Raw genomic sequence first — 15,423 nt, forward strand, 5'->3', positions numbered from 1 at the left:
AATAAATGTTATCTTGCCTGGAGAGCAACCCCAGGTTACTCTTTTTTAAAAAGCATCTTTAAAGCCCTTACCTTCTGTCTTAGAATCAATACGAGGTGGGAGCAGCTGGGTGGCCCAGTGGATAGAGAACCAGGCCCAGAGAGAGAAGGTCTTGGGTTCAAATCTGGCCTCAGACACTTCCTAGCTGTGTGACCCTGGGCAAGTCACTTCATCCCCATTGCCTAGTCCTTACCACTCTTCTGCCTTGGAAACAGTACATAGTATTGATCATAAGATGGAAGGTAAAGATTAAAAAAAAAAAGGATGAATACTAGGTGTTAGTTCAAAGGCAGATGAGCAGTAAGGACTAGGCAATGGAGGCGAAGTGACTTGCCCAAGGTCATCCAGCTAAGAAGTGTCTGAAACCACATTTGAACCCAAGATCTTCCCATCTCCAGGTTTGGCTCTCAATGCATTGAGCTCCCTCACTTTCCTCAGCTTAGTGGCCTTTTAAGTAAAATTCCAAAATAGTTTCCAGAATGGTTGGTCCAGGAGAGCCCCCGTCAATGTTTCTTCATGCTCTGCCAGTTGTGCCAGTCTCATGAGTCTGAGGCAAGACCTGAGAGCCATCCCCACCCGTGTTTTCTCACCAACCAGCTTCCCCAGCAGGTCTTGTCGGAATGGGAAATATCCCAGCAGGGTCTGTGGCTGTCTTCGTTCCTGAGGGAAGGGAAGGACGGGCTCTCTAACAATGGGTCACGATGTCTGATTGCACCCCGTTTGGGCTTTCTTCCATGGATAGGGGCATCTCCACTGGGAGGAAGTCAACGAGAACAAGTGCCTGCAACGTGCTGGGCGCTCTGCTAAGAGCTTCATGGACACAACCTCATTTCATCCTTCTAACCAGTACGTGCCGGAGGCCGTCATACCCCGACCAATTGACAAGGTCACGATCCGAGGAAGGAAGGTCGGCAAAGCAGACCCCAGAATGAGGGCCCCCCACGCATCCCCCTTTGTGACTTCTCTCCCCAAATTTTCCCCACTGGTGGACTTGTTATGGTTATTATTCTCTGCCCAATACAGGAGAAACAACATGAGAGCAAATACTTATAGGATCAATAAACATATAGCCTACTTTAAGCCCCCCAAAAGATTGCAATTGCAGAATAAAAGCCCAAAGACTCCTGCCCGTGACCCCTCCTTTCTCAAGCACAAGACACGCTCCAAGGCCCTACAACATCATGAATCTGTCCCACAGTTACCACACTCGAGTGAATGTGTTGGAACAGAAGCCAAGCAGCATTGCTGGGCATCTCAAAGTAACACAAGAAAAACAGAACTTGTAAACTGAGGAAAACCCCAAAATTGGTCTGCCTGAAGTCCTCACACCTAGATAGGAAGATGTTTTGTTGTTCATCTCCCAAGCAAGTATGCTGGAGAGTGAAAGCTGGCCAAAAGCACAGGGATCCTCTCAGCAGGTCAAGGCGTAATAACCTACACATGGCTTTATTCACACTAATCATATCTACCACAGAGTGTTGGAGAAACCCTGTAAATGATCCCAGAATTCTTTGTTGTAGTAACAGCACAAGAGTGATTTGATAATATCCAATCAAGCTGTAGAGAGACGAGAGGGAAAGGAGACCGGGTGATTTTCCCTTAGGCTAAGCCTCCAAGCAAATGGGGGTGTATTGGCTCCACGTGGGTGGACTGGGGCAGGAGGAGGGATCATATCAGGGGAGAGGGGAAAGAGAGAAAAGACTAAAGAGAAGAAACAGACTTTTCAAACAGAAACCTAAAAAGCAATGGGCTGTTTAAAAGGATTTTTGACTCTTCTGGCAGTTTCATTGATTTTACCTGCCTGTCTGGGAGCAGACTCAGCCCAAAGATTCAACTTTAACTTTGAGGAGGAGAATGGTTGGCCCAGCGAACTGGAAGCCAGGCCCAGAGCCGGGAGGTCTCTAGTTAAAATCTGGCCTCCGATGCTTCCCAGCTATGGGGCCCTGGACGGATCCCTTGAACCCCATAGCCTAGCCTTTAGTACTCTACCTTCGGACAATAGACATTTAAATGGATAAACACACCTAAGGAACTTTAAAGACTGGAGGCTACATTCTAAGGCATTTCAGACTCCAATGGTTTATAAACATCTTTGTATTCTACTGCATTGTTTGTTTAAGGTTTAACTTTGTGATTTTAAGTTCATATATTACTGGATTCAATATTATTCTGTGAACTGAAGGTTGATTGAATTTATTTTGAATGTACTGAGTTTTGAAATTCTGTTGTTTTCCCCTATAACTGTTGAACAAATATTGTTGTGAATAAGCCCATATATGAAAAAACAGCTTTTTTCTATTTTGCCGAGGATAGATGGACTTCAGAACTGGTTATAATTGTATTAACAACCTTTGGAATTTTAATGTGCTAAATACCTCAAATGATTTGATTTTAAGGGTTTTTTAAATATGAGTTTTCGAATTTTTTTTAACAATCTGGTTACTTTTGCCTGCCCCTACCACGAGGTAAGGCCCATTCTAGTAGCTGAAGTGAAATGTATTTTATAACCCCCAACCTTCCCACATGTGAATGGAAGTTGGGCAGTTAATCTCAGGGCATTTGTATCCCTATATATAAGCCTCCAAGAAAAAGGAGCACCCCTTTGTTTATACTCTTCAGCTCACTACTTTACTTGCACCAGAATGATATATAGATTTCTTGATTATGTTACTTTGTTTAAATATATATATATATGTTTATTACCAAGGTTGAAGGATTGCTCTGTTTGTAAAAATTGTGACAAATGTCCATCAATTCGTAGGTTTGAAAAATGTCATGCAGCAACTTATGTGAAATATGAAAGTGTGCTTGTTTGCTATTGTAATTGATTGGGCTATTGAGAATTTTGGGGATTTTGATATCTACATATTTGTACTACTGCATTTTTAAAGATGAAAAAATTGTTAACTTGTTCAATTCATTTGCCTTCTACTCACAGTGATCATGGCCAGATATGAAGAGGAAATGGATCTCATTTTTGGTGAGAAAGCCTTGTGTGCTATATTTTCTTAACTGGCAGAGTGTCAATGGTTATAAGCTATATTTTTGAATTTTTTAAAGCTCTTTTATTATTATATTTTTCTTGCATGTGCAACATACTTTTTCAGTTTTTTTATTTTATTATTTTTTCTCTCCCTTTTATATTTCAAGCACATGTCACCAGCATTAAGATTCTCTTTAACCTTTTGATTTTTCAGTACTACAAGTGTAAGATACACTTGTCAAAGCATGCCCAAAAAGCTTGTGACTATAAAAACGATGCCACTAATTACTTAAATAAATTATGGGACTTTGCTTGATGATTCTGTCTGATTCCAGGACAAGAGATACACACAAGAGCCATTTCATAGGGCCAAAGAAAGGCCAATCTAGGATGGATTGATGCAATACAAAGGTCTTGAACCTAGTGTGAAGACTCCAGGTTACTGTGTTTAACATGTGTTACGACATAGGCTTCCCTTGTGTCCACACTCACTCTGAAGATACTCACAGACGAGTATCCCAAACTTGGCTCCTATAATCTGGTCCCTTCCTTTTCTGCCTCTCATAGTGTGGTACCTTTCTGTAGTCCTGGCACTGACTGGGTAAATGCATCATTGCTTCGATCATTTTGATTGGGCCCTGATTGAAGGACATGTTATAGGTTTATTTTTCTTCTACTTGGAATTTTTACATATAAGACTTTGATAGTCTATATTTTCATCCAGAAATTTTTTTCTTTTCTTTTGGATTTTCTGATGTCTTTTTAATATCTCTTGCCAATTGATTCATATACCTCATACCTCAGCCATGCATCCCTAACTGATTCTGAATCTTTCAATCACCCACAACACGGGGGAATGTAAAAAATATCATTATTTAAATTGCAAAGTTTAAACTCCTTTTGAGAAGAATTTTAGGTAAAGAAGATGCTGCCTCTCTGAATCCAGAACTGAACTGTTGGAGAAGCCACCATGAAGAAGCCTCCAGACCACAAGCTGCACAAAATTGAACTTTGGGTGTGGTTGATTGAACATTTATTTGTATGTATACTTTCATGCCAAAGGGGACTGCCCCCTAACTGGCTTTTTGTCAATGCATCCAGTAATTATTGGGTTTGTTTGTTTTTTTTCTCTTATCATCAAATTATTGTAATCTTTAAATTGATTATGTTTTCATGATCCTTTGGAAAAAAATTAATTTTTTTGCAAATGATCAAACAGGGGAATGTAAAAAATAGACTCGAATACAGGACTACAATCCCCACGAGCCTTTGCTCCACTTCCCCAGAATGCCTTGTAATCTCAGGGGAATTCTGAGGTGGGCCGAGATCAAGGAAGGATTTAAGCTGGTGGCAAAGGTTTTGGGTTGTTTTTTCTCACTCTTGGACTTCCATTTTGGGGCAGGCGTGGCTTTTCTTTTCATAATGTAGGTGAGGTTGTGTCTAGGCCTCTCTATGGCCTGGACACGTGTCTTATCCTGTATTTTCTTTCATCCTTAATCTTCAATAAACCTCTAAAAAATATGATACTCCTTGCAGAGAGAACTAATTTCTACCTGCCTCAGTCTCCCCGCCTGCCCTAAATTTTAATTGTTACACTGTGAAGTTACTTAGAATGGCTTTATTTATAAATTTCCTTCTGAGTCATATACCAAAAGGCTGCAGTTTTGAGAATTTATTTATATTCTCCTAATTTGCCATTTGATCTATCTAGTCCTAAATCACTAGATACCGAATTCAGTGCTAATTTTACTAACCATCCTGCTAACTGGCTATTCTTTTGATTAGTAGTTGTTGGGAACCTCTAAGAAAAAAGAGAGAACTGGGTCCTCTTTTCTTCCACGTCTCCCCCTCGGCATGTGGGCGTTGAGGGGCCTGCCTCTGCCTGCCTCTGCCTGTCTGTCATGGGCACGCACGGGAAGCCATCAGGAAATAAAGGGTGCTGCTGCGGTAATCATTCCCACAACTTCTTTGGCTTTTAGAAAACTGGTAAAGAAGATGGCAGAGATGAAGAGGCTCCCTGGGTGCCGCACCCGCTGGAAAGCCAATGTGCCCAGGGGCCATCAGGCATGGCCACGAGCAGGAAGCAGAGCCCGCACGGGCGCTCTTTGGCTTTGCCCACTTGCTGCTCCCTAAATCTCAGCTCCCAGAATGGCTCGCTGAACGGCAGACGGGGAACTTATGAGAGCCGCCCATTCAAAAGGAGGAATGTTTTCTTGTCTTGGCCGCTCTCCCACAGGCTGACCAAGGAAAGGAAGCGCTCCTGGAGATCGGGAGGAAGCGGCCTGGGCGGGGCCTAACGCCCTTCCGCTCCCAGAAGGCTCTGTGTGGCTGTGGAGGGGCGGGGCTTACCCAGAGACACCAGGTTCCTGTAGTTCTCCAGCATGACCTCCCGGTAGAGCTCCTTCTGAGGGGGCCGGAGGTAGCCCCACTCCTCCTGGTCAAAGTCCACGGCCACGTCCCCGAAGGTCACTGCTTCCCGCAAGCCTGAGCACCCCCGTGCTGGCGCAGCAACCTGGGGGGGAGGGGACAGGAAGCACATGGGACAAGGCCAGGGCAGAAGGGAAGAGGACGCACTGCGGGGGCTGAGAAAGGAATTCCCCCTCCGGGACCTTCCTCGCTGCTTAGGGGAGCCAGAGGCTACGTGGCCGGGCCTGGAATCGGGAAGCTCCGGGCACTCCAGGATGTGTGACCCTGGGCAAGTCACTTCACCTGTCTGCCTAGCCCTTGGCACCTAGGGGTGCTGGGGGGGGAGGAAGAAGAAGCGCCAGAGACGCTGAAAGAGCTCCAACCGCGGTCTGGGAGCTCAGAACAGGGGCAGAGTAGACGACGACTCACCTGACCGCTGGCCAACGGGACACGGGCAGACACTCCACCGTGCTCTGGAGCCCCCGCTGCGGGAAGCCGGAGCTTCCCAGCCATGAAATCTGCGGGATGAGGGAGGAAACGCTGAGGGAAGCCAAGGCCGAAACTTGGGCCTCGAGAGTCTGCCCAGCCCCTGAGCCCAGGGGAGCCCCTGCGCATGCGCACAGGGCGGAGGCAGCCCCGCGGCACCCCCCCCTTCGGGGATCTCCTGGGCGAGGGCAGGTCCGGCCAGTGGGGGAGGGAGAGAAGAATGAATGTGTTCCTGTCAGGCCTGGAAGGGGAGAAAACCACGGAAAGGCGACTCTCTGAACCCTGTCTTCTGATTGGGTAGCCTTTCCCGCCTACACTAAGTCCGGTCACTGTAGGCGGCCTCGGCTTGGCCCTTGGCACAAGCTCAGCAGCGCCCCCTGTGGCTCGCCCTGGGGGAAGGGTTTTGGCATTGGGCGGCCTGAGGACCCGCCAGCAGGAGCTGAGCAGAGCCTGAGGCATTTGTAACTGCCACAGGGGGAGGCTGGGGCTCCTGGCTCTGCCCCTCCCCCAGGGCCCAGGACTGAGGAGGGAAGAAACCCCATTGGCCACTGGGGTGCCCCAGGGGGAGGAGCCCCGCCTGGGTGAGAAAGAGGCGGAGTCTCGGCTCCAGTGCCCACCATTCAGACGCCATGTGACCTACTGAAGGCCTCCTGGGGGTTCCCCAGAAGACCTGGGGCGGGCGTGCCTCACAGCCATACCCCACCCAGGCAAGGGAGAAGCCCTCCCATTGGGCTGCTGGGCCTGTGAAGTGAGTGTAGAGAGGGGGAGGGGAGGGCCCCAAGCGCTCAGCTCTGCCACCTGTGCACTCCCATTGGCTGCTGGGTAGAGGGAGGGGAGCAGCTCCGCCCTAGTCCCTCTGCAGCCATCTTTGGCACCTGTGCCATAGATTTGCCATCACTGCCCTGGGACCTGCTCTTTGCCTGCTCCAACCCCGAGGAGGGCCGAGGCTTCATCTGACGAGTTAGGCTCAGTCACACCCCCATTTTACACCTAAGGAAACTGAGGCCCAGGCCACAAACATCTGAAGTGAGCCCTGAACTCCAGACCTCTCTCTGCTAAGGGGGTGCCATGGGGGTTCCCTGTCTCACGTGGGCCCCTCCTCCCCTTCCAGATCCTCTCCCACCAGGCTGGGCTTTGTGCCCCAGCACAGGCGACTTGCTTTTCCTCCTATCCCAGGCGCTTGGCATGGGGCCTGGCGGGCAGGGACGCTGTAGGCACTGCCAACCGTGAGGCTCACGTGGTGGTTCAGCATCTCCCAGCCCGCTGGGGAAACCAAGTCCAACAGCAGCCATTGGGGAGAGCACCCGGTAGGCTAGACTGAGGGTGGGGGCGGGGCTTCTGAAGGGCCAGGGAGTCTCACACTTGCTTGGGCCCCGCCCCAGCTCCCACAATCCTCTAGGGCCCGCCTGAATCCCCGCCCTCCATCCCCTGGGCCCAGGGCTGGGGTACAAGGAAAGGCAAGAGCCAGTCCCTGCTCTCCAGGAGACACGAGGCACAAATGAGCTCTGCCCGGGAAGGCTTCCTGTAGGAGGTGGGCTTTAGCTGGGAGAGCCTGGACAGCCTGTCACGGGGAGCGGGTCGGAGGACCCAAGTTCAAGTCTAACCTCAGAGGTTTCCCTGGACCGCGGTCAGCCTCCGCCTTCTCATCTGTAAGATGGGGCAGCGCAGGCCGATGCTCCCTCCCAGGGCTTTTGTGGGGATGCTCCTTCTGCCCCATCCCCCAGACACCCCCAAGTGCTTATCCTGCACTGGGGAGCGAGAGTCTTCCCTGAAGCCCACCCTTCTCTCCTGCGGGGGGTCAGCCCGCCTCCAGCCCCTCCCCCAGTCTGTCCCGTCCAATCCCATCACCCCCTGCCCCCTGCTGTGGGAAACGCCTCTCCCAGCCAGCTCCCCAGCAGCCATCTCGGGGCTCCGCATTCCCGCAAGCTGTGCCCCCACCCCGCCCTCTCCCTCCTCTGCTCCCAACTAACCCCACCCCCTTCATTCAAGTGCCCTGGGGCAGGCGGGGCCCAGAATCCCGAGGTTCTGGGTTCAGGTCCAGCCTCAGGCTCCGGATCCCAACAGTTTGTGGGCATGAGGCCGGCCTGGCCCACGGGAGGCGGCCAGAGGCTGTGCCCTCCCAGAAGCGCCAGGACCGCAGTGCCCAGCCTCCAGATTGTGCCCAGGGAGCCTAGCTGACATCCTGCCTGTGCCAGGCTCCTGGACACCCCAGGGGGAGCCTGGGCCCCACAGAGGCTGGTGCCAGCCGTGCCAGGCCGAGGCACCCTGATGCTGGCACCTTCCCCCACCCAGGCCAACCTGCCAGCCCTGCGGTTGCCATGGAGACTGTAGGTCATCCCCCTCCTCTGCCTCAAAGACACCCCTCTGCAGGGCCCCCTTTCTCCTGCCTGTTCTGCTCCTCCACTTCCAGGAACCCATCAGGGTCTCCTGACCTCTCTGCACCCCCTAGCTGCCCCCTAAGGACCCTGCCAAGCCTCTGCCCTGGGTCTGCCAGCTCACCTCCCTACACGGGGGTGCTTCTCCCTCCACCTCTCAGATGCCCCCTTCTGTCTCGGGCCCCCTCAAACCTGCCAGCAAAGCCTTTTGCCCTTTGTGGGCTTCTCATCCCCCCATAAGCCCAGATCTCCCCCAGCCGCGTCCTCTTTCCTTCACCTCCGGAGGAGGAGCCGCTGGGCCAGCCTCACCTAAGACAGGCCCTTCTCTAGCTCTTCGGGGTCCACAGTAACCCCTAGGGGCAAACACCAGAAGGCCAGAGGAGCCGGGCAGCCCTTCGACCTGCTCTACAGATTACAGCTCCTCGGCTAAAGGCAGAGAAGCGGACCAGTGGAGCAGAGTCCAAAAGAGGGAATGCCAGAGCCTGAAAGCACGCGTTATCCGGGAGAAACGCCCAGATGGACGGAATCCCAGAGAGCAGCCTGTGGAAATTCTGCTTAGGCCGGCACCTTGCGTGGCCTGGCAGGACAAGCTCAGGACCACGGGAGGCCCCGACCACGAAAGACGAGAAGTAAATGCTGCCTTCCACGGCCAAGGCTCAAAGACGAAACCTCACTGGCACAAGGGGTGACGGCAATCCCGGCACATCACTCGGATTCTAGGGGTTGAAAGACCTCATCCCGGACGAGACGACTCCCTAAAGTAGTCATCTTGGGGAGTAACTCTGCTGCTCTTTGTGGTCTTCCAGGAGCTCCTGCTGCTTCCACTGTACCAAGAGCTCTACAATAGCTCTCTGAAGTGAGAAGAGAAGCACACGACCCGGAAACAAATCTTTGCCTCAACTACCTTCCCCAAAACATGAGGATCTGATGATCCAGGACAGCCTGGGAGACCAAAAGCCATTGGCTGAGAGGAATGTATTCCAACAAGAGGTTCAGACCATTCCCAGACGAACCTCACATGATGAGCAACCACTTGAAAGAATGCTCCAAATCAAGAGCAATCAAAGCAATCCTGAGGTATCCCCTCGAACCCACAAACTGGCAACGGCGACAGAGGACAGAGAGAGCCAATGCTGGGTTACGGGAAGCTGGAGACTGTATAATTCTTATAAAGCCCAAGACTTAAAGAATTTTTTGAGAAAAAACATTTCAGGAAAAGGAGCTCTTTGAATCTAGAAGATGAATGGAGAAGGTGCCATGTAGAAACTTCGACAGCATCAAAAGACCCAGAATGAACATTGGAATATAATTGACTGACCTACCTACAGGGGTTGAACACATTTATTCTGAATGCCAACTCTTATGCCAAAGGGGACTGCCCCCTAATTGGCTTTTTGTCCATGCGCTGAGCAAACATTGGTTTTCTCTTTCATTTCCCTCTTATCTCTAACTATTGTAGTTTCCTCTAGAAGGTGCACTATTGTGTGCACCTGTAGTTAGAGAATCTTTAGAGGTATAAGCTGATTACGTAAAATGATCCATTGGGGAGATTAGTCTCCCAAAGGGATCACAGGGGGATATTGTGAAAAGGGAATTCTTTGTTCTCTTTGTCTATTCTGAGTTTACACTTGTGAAAGGGAATCCTTTATTCCCTTATTTGGAGTTAACACTTTGGTTAACAACAACTTAAGTACCCCTACTTAGTACCTCACTAGATTGTGAAGACAGGATTCACTCTCCTTTGTCTACCTTTTGATTGAATCAACAAAAGCTTGAACTAGGTGGAGAAGCTCAAAACCACTTAGAGAATTAATACCCTCAGAAACTCAATCAGCCAGGAATCTGTGAACCCTTTTGATGAGAGTTAACACTTTTAGAGGTGAAAAGTGTATCCCACAAGATACTACCCTCCCCTGGGAAGTGCTGGGCAAGTTGGAAGCTATGATTAGTTCCTGTGGAGAGGGAGAAGGGACAAGAAGCCACTATAAAAGGCCCTGAATTTCTGGGGTTGGGAAGTTAGCTTCAAGAAGAAAAGAAAGTTGGTTTCAAGAAGAAAGTCGGCCTCAGGAGTCACCTACAGCTTGAGTCATTGTCTTGACTGCCTCTTGGAGAGAACTTGGGCAAGGAGATAGCAGGCTTTCCTTTCCTGTCTTCTGGAGAGAGTTTAATTCAGGTTGAAGGTCAACAAGTTCTGACTGGCTAAAAGAGCACCAAAGCAATATTTAGTTAGATAAGCTAATATCTTTTCTACTCTTTTGTATTTCTCTACTTTCACTCTTTCTACTTCTTTTGTAAATAAAAACTATTAAAAGTTCATTTTGACTTTGAGCAATAATACTTTGAATCAGTGGCCACCATTATTTATAATTTTCATATATTTTAGTCAAACCATTAAAATTTAATTCCTACAAGACACAGATGCATTGTTGAGGAAATGGAGAATGGGCCCAACCATTCTGGAAATCCAGATGGAATCCTATGAAGTCATTACTAAAATATCCCTCTCCTCTGACCCTGAGATTCCACCACTAGGTATATATCCCAGAAGGAGCAGTGAGCAGAGAACCAGGCCTGGAGATGGAAGGTCCTGGGTTCAAATCTGCCCTCAGATACTTCCTAGCTGTCACCCTGGGCAGGTCACTGAACCTTAATTGGCTAGCCCTTACTGCCCTTCTGCCTTGGGACTGATCTAGATTCTAAGGCAGAAGGGGAGGGCATAAAAAAGGAAAAGCAAGCAGAGGATGCTCACTAACTGCAGAATGGCTAAACAAACCTCGGTCCACAGGGATAATGAGATATTACTATACTGCATGAAGAAGGAACAAGAACCAGGAAAACAAGATGGGCGGGAAGGACTCCGGAAGCCCTGGAGAGGGGCTAGCTCCAAGCAGACACCCCAGTCTGGCTGAACACCCCCTTTCCTCCATTCTCATGAGGGGTGCTCTGAGGGAGGGAGAGAGAAGTGCAGAGGGCAAAGAAATCAAAGTTATTGGGGAAACTCTGTTTGACATCTATAGATTTCCAGTACTCAGGGCCCCCCCAATCCTGCACCCTCCTTTTGTCAAGTCCATTGGCCTGTCTTTCCTCCTCCTCAAGCCTCAGGGTTATCAGACTGTTCTGCTCCTGTCTGGCCTTGGACTGACCATCCACGGCCAGCTCCTCACTTGCTCCTAGACGCCCCCCAAAGGCTGGCCACTCACGACTCAATCTGTGCCCAGGAAGTCACAGGCCTTCTGGGAAGATCAGCTACACCGGCTGCATCTTCGGTGGGATGGTGGGTCGAGTCTGGGGATACCGAGGCACCCCTAAAGAGGTCTAGGTTCCGTGAGGGTTCCAACGTGCCCTTGCTCAGGCAACCTCCAAAGCAAGCCACTGCGTCTCGGGTGTCCCCCTTCCACACAGATGCCAGAAGCATCTCCCCGACAAGCCTGGTCTGACCCACTCCAGAGTACTGAGACTCCCCTTAAACTCCCAGAGCCTGGCACCAAAAGGCCACCTGCCTGCTCCATGCCCTTCCCAAAGCTCCCTCAGGGGCCCGTGATGTCACTTCTCTTCCCAGTGAGGGCTTGTGCAAGCTCCCATCCTGCCTTGTCCCAGTGGTGCCTCCAGGGCTAATGAACTCCACTCCCGCCTGGCAGATGGCCTCTTGGGAGGGCAAGGGGGGGGCAGGGGAAGCTGGCAGGCCTGGTCCAGGGGGGCACCCCTGGCCCTGCGCCATCGTGGATGAAAACAGGCCCCAGAAGCAGCCCCAAGGGACAGGGGCTGGGCATAGCGCCCCCTGGGGGCCAGACCCTGGGCCGAGCCCTTAAGAGGGGAGACAGGAAGAGCCAGACACCCAAAGGGGCAGGGCGGGCAGGCCTCCCTGGCAGTGCCCCCCTCAGGCCAGAGGAGAAGGCCAGGAAGGAAGAGGAGGAAGCCGGGAGCAAAGATCAGGGGGATGGGCTGTCAGCCAGGCTGGGATGGCCCCTGGCAGTGCCTGCTGCGGACCCACTAGATCTTCCCCTCCGAGTCTCCAGAGTGCTCTGCTCAGGCTCTCCGGGAGCCCACACTTCATAGCCCCAACTCTGCCTGATGCTGCAGTCCCTGATGCCCCCACCCCTTAGCTAGAAGCCCCTCTCACCCATCGCTGGGACAGGTAGTGAGCTTCCCGTCACTGGCGGTGTTCAATCCTGGAAGGTCCTGATCCGCTGTCCAAATGGGGTGGGGGTGGGGCACTGCAAAGGACACCGCGGTGTGCAAATACAGCTCGCTGCACTCACACAACAGCCCACAGGCAAGCAGCCCCGGGAGCGCCGACACGTGCACGCGCACACGCAGCTTACTCTCACCCCCAGCCCCAGTCACACCCGGGGAATACAAGCCCAGGCACAGCTTCTCCAGAGCATCCTTGAAGGCAGCCTCTCTGCCCCGCCCCCTCGCGGAGACCCCGCCCCCCGGCCCGGCCGCTGCAGGTCTGCCCCGCCCAGCCAGGGACAAAGGCCTCTTTCCTCCGGCCCTGCGGTTAGCTCGCACAATGCCCCTGCGCTGTGGCTACGAGCGGCCCCGCCCGGCGTCCCTTCCCAGAGGCCTCTGCGGCCGCGCCTCTGCTGCCCAGAGGCCGAAGGTGCCTCTGGGAAATGAAGTCCTGCTCCTGGGCTCCCCCGCTTTGTGCCATCTCGAGCCTGCAAGCCAGGGCGCCCGGCGGGGCGGGGCGAGGCGGGGCGCGGCTCGGGGTGCCTCCCCGGGAGGGCCGGTGGTGTTTGTGCTTTTGCGTGGCCTCCGGGCCTCCTTCCATTCCTGCCGCAGGGAGTGATGACGCACCTGCCTCAGCGCCTTTACGGAGGGAAGCCCCGCCCTACCCCACCCCGGCAGCTCTTCTTGGCCCCGGGCAGCTCGCCCCTCCCCGCCCCGCCCCCTGGACAGGGCCCCACCTGCAGTCTGGAGGTTCTAATCTGCCTCACCGGCCCAGCTGGGCCTCAGTTTCCTCATCTGCAAACGAGCCCAGGAGGACCATGGCAGACCCCTGCAGCGTGTTTGGAGAAAGGCCTCAGACCGACTAAGGGGCCATGAATGGCCCTGTGCGGCCTCACTGCCCACGGACCGCCAGCCAGGCCCCTCCCCACTGTGGGTCTGTCTGTCTGTCGTGGGTGGGGAGCCTGGCACCTACCAGGACTTCCTGCTGCCCTCTGGGTGTGGTGTGCGCAGGGCCCAGCTTCCGGGACAGGCCTGGGAGTGGGGCCTTCAAGGCCGCCGAGGCAGGGTGCTGTGGCACCGCCGCTCCCTGGCCTCCTCCAGCCTGGCCTGGCCTGGCCTGCTCTCCAGCCTCTGAGCTCTTCCCTCCTCCCTCCAGGGCCTTCTCCATCCCTCATTCATTGGCCCTGCTGCAGCAGAGGAGGTCCTCGGAGGCATTCCCTGGCAGGCCTGCTCTAGCCCATCCTAATCCTGTATGCTTGTTCTGTGACGCCGGCGTGGTCAGGAGGGTTAGATGGGACACGTGTGTCTGCTTCCGTTCCCTGGCCCCGGCCTCCATCTTGACAGTCCATAAAGGAGGGTTTGGAGCATTTATTTACAATTTCTCTGTATGCTACGACCTGACCAGCTTTTATAAAGGTGCAATCTGATGCTGAGAAATATGGAGATTATTGGATGTGCCCATTCAGGAGCCGCCCAACGCCTTCAGATAGAGTTTTCCCAACAGTCTGTCTAGTTCATTTTTCATTTTGTCCATAGCTTAGAGTTAACCCGGCAGAGCTACGTCTCCTGTGTGGTCAGACCACAAGCACCAATAGCCTTGTGTAGGAGACAGCTGGGTGGCTAAGTAGATTGAGAGTCAGACCTTGACATGGGAGGTCCTGGGTTCAAATCTGACCTCAGAGGCTTCCCAAAGGTGCAACCCAGAGCAAGTCACTTAATCCCCTTAGCCTGGCTGTTACTACTTTTCTGCCTCAGAACCACCACACAGGATCAATTCTAAGATGGAAGGTGAGGGTTAAAGACATGTCAGGTACTGCCTTCTCCCCTGTTGCGCCATTCGTTCATTTTATTGGGAGTTTGCACTTCTTCTGTTTGTTTTACCTTCATTTCCCCCCTTCCTCTTGGAAGCCAGCCCTTTGCCCAGGAGCTTTGTCCATCATGCTTCATGCAAAGTACCTCCTTCCCCCTCGCCTGAGCTTTGTCCTGCCCCATGTCCTTGAATTTATTTCGGTCTCTGTGCCCACCAGCAGCCCTTCAACTTCTTAACTGGAAGAACAGAAGAAGAATTCCCCTCTCTGACTTGTTCTGATGTCAGAGGGTAGAACATGGGGCTCTGACTGTTCTTTGTGTTCTCTCTCTCTGAAGGCAGCCAGTGTCTTTCTTTCCAGCTTCCATTTCTCTCTGGAGTCATTCAGAGCTTCTGACTGTTGTTCCATGACCTGGGGGGAGGGGTGGGTGTCACAGAATGTATTGCTTCCCTCTTTCTCCCTGATGTTTTGGCTCTCCAGTGTGGCCTCTGCTGCCAACATCCGGCACCCCTTCCTGGAAGGAAGGAAAGTCTCCCCTGGACAAGAGGCTAGAGATGCTTATTCTGCCTCCCTGAGTGGCAGTAGCCTCCCTACATTTGTTTGCAAGAAAAGAATCATAAAAAAAAAGTGTGGCCTCCTAAGCGCGGGAGACCCAAATAGGCTCAGGGAGAAGGAGTGGAAACCTCATACCCTGAGTTCACTGGGCTCCTGCGGAAATTCAGAAGCCCAGGGGGATTTGTGAAAGAGAATTCTTTAGGCCTGATTTAACACTAACTTAAGTACCCCTACTTAGTAGCTCACTAGACTGAAGACAGGATTAAGTCTCCCTTGTCTACTTTTGAATTGAATCAAGAAAAGATTGAACACCCTGCTTAGCAACAGGTGAGAAGCTAGCAGGGTATTTGGAGAACTCACACCCTTAGAAATCCAATCAAGGGGGCAGCTGGGTAGCTCAGGGGATTGAGAGCTAGGCCTAGAGACGGGAGGTTGTAGGTTCAAATCTGGCCTCAGCCACTTCCCAGCTGTGTGACCCTGGGCAAGTCACTTGACCCCCATTGCCTAGCCCTTACCACTCTTCTGCCTTGTCAATACTGTGTATTGGCTCCAAGTCGGAAGGTGAGGGTTTAAAAAAAAAATCCAATCAATAAGGAAA

General features: G+C 52.1%; 1 protein-coding gene across 4 annotated transcripts in view; it reads right to left on the reverse strand.

Annotated features, from left to right (window-relative positions):
* Positions 1–15,423, reverse strand: part of LOC100025123 (zinc finger protein 383-like) — a 32,910-nt gene that overhangs the window by 16,204 nt on the left and 1,283 nt on the right. For 3 of the 4 annotated variants that reach the window (XR_001622670.2, XR_008918187.1, XM_016422666.2), the window contains exons 1-3: positions 12,410–13,088; positions 5,858–5,946; positions 5,372–5,534 (exon numbers count right to left, since the gene is read on the reverse strand). Coding sequence is in view for 2 of the 4 variants with exons in the window: in XM_016422666.2 (XP_016278152.1) it covers positions 5,372–5,534; positions 5,858–5,946; positions 12,410–12,413 (256 nt within the window). In the remaining 2 variants the exon portion in view is untranslated. Of the gene's footprint in view, positions 1–5,371; positions 5,535–5,857; positions 5,947–12,409; positions 13,089–15,423 lie in introns of those variants that run through there. The other variant, XM_056825597.1, reaches the window with a different exon arrangement.

This window comes from Monodelphis domestica, chromosome 4 (genome assembly GCF_027887165.1).
Source record: "Monodelphis domestica isolate mMonDom1 chromosome 4, mMonDom1.pri, whole genome shotgun sequence".
NCBI classification, from domain to species: Eukaryota; Metazoa; Chordata; class Mammalia; order Didelphimorphia; family Didelphidae; genus Monodelphis; species Monodelphis domestica.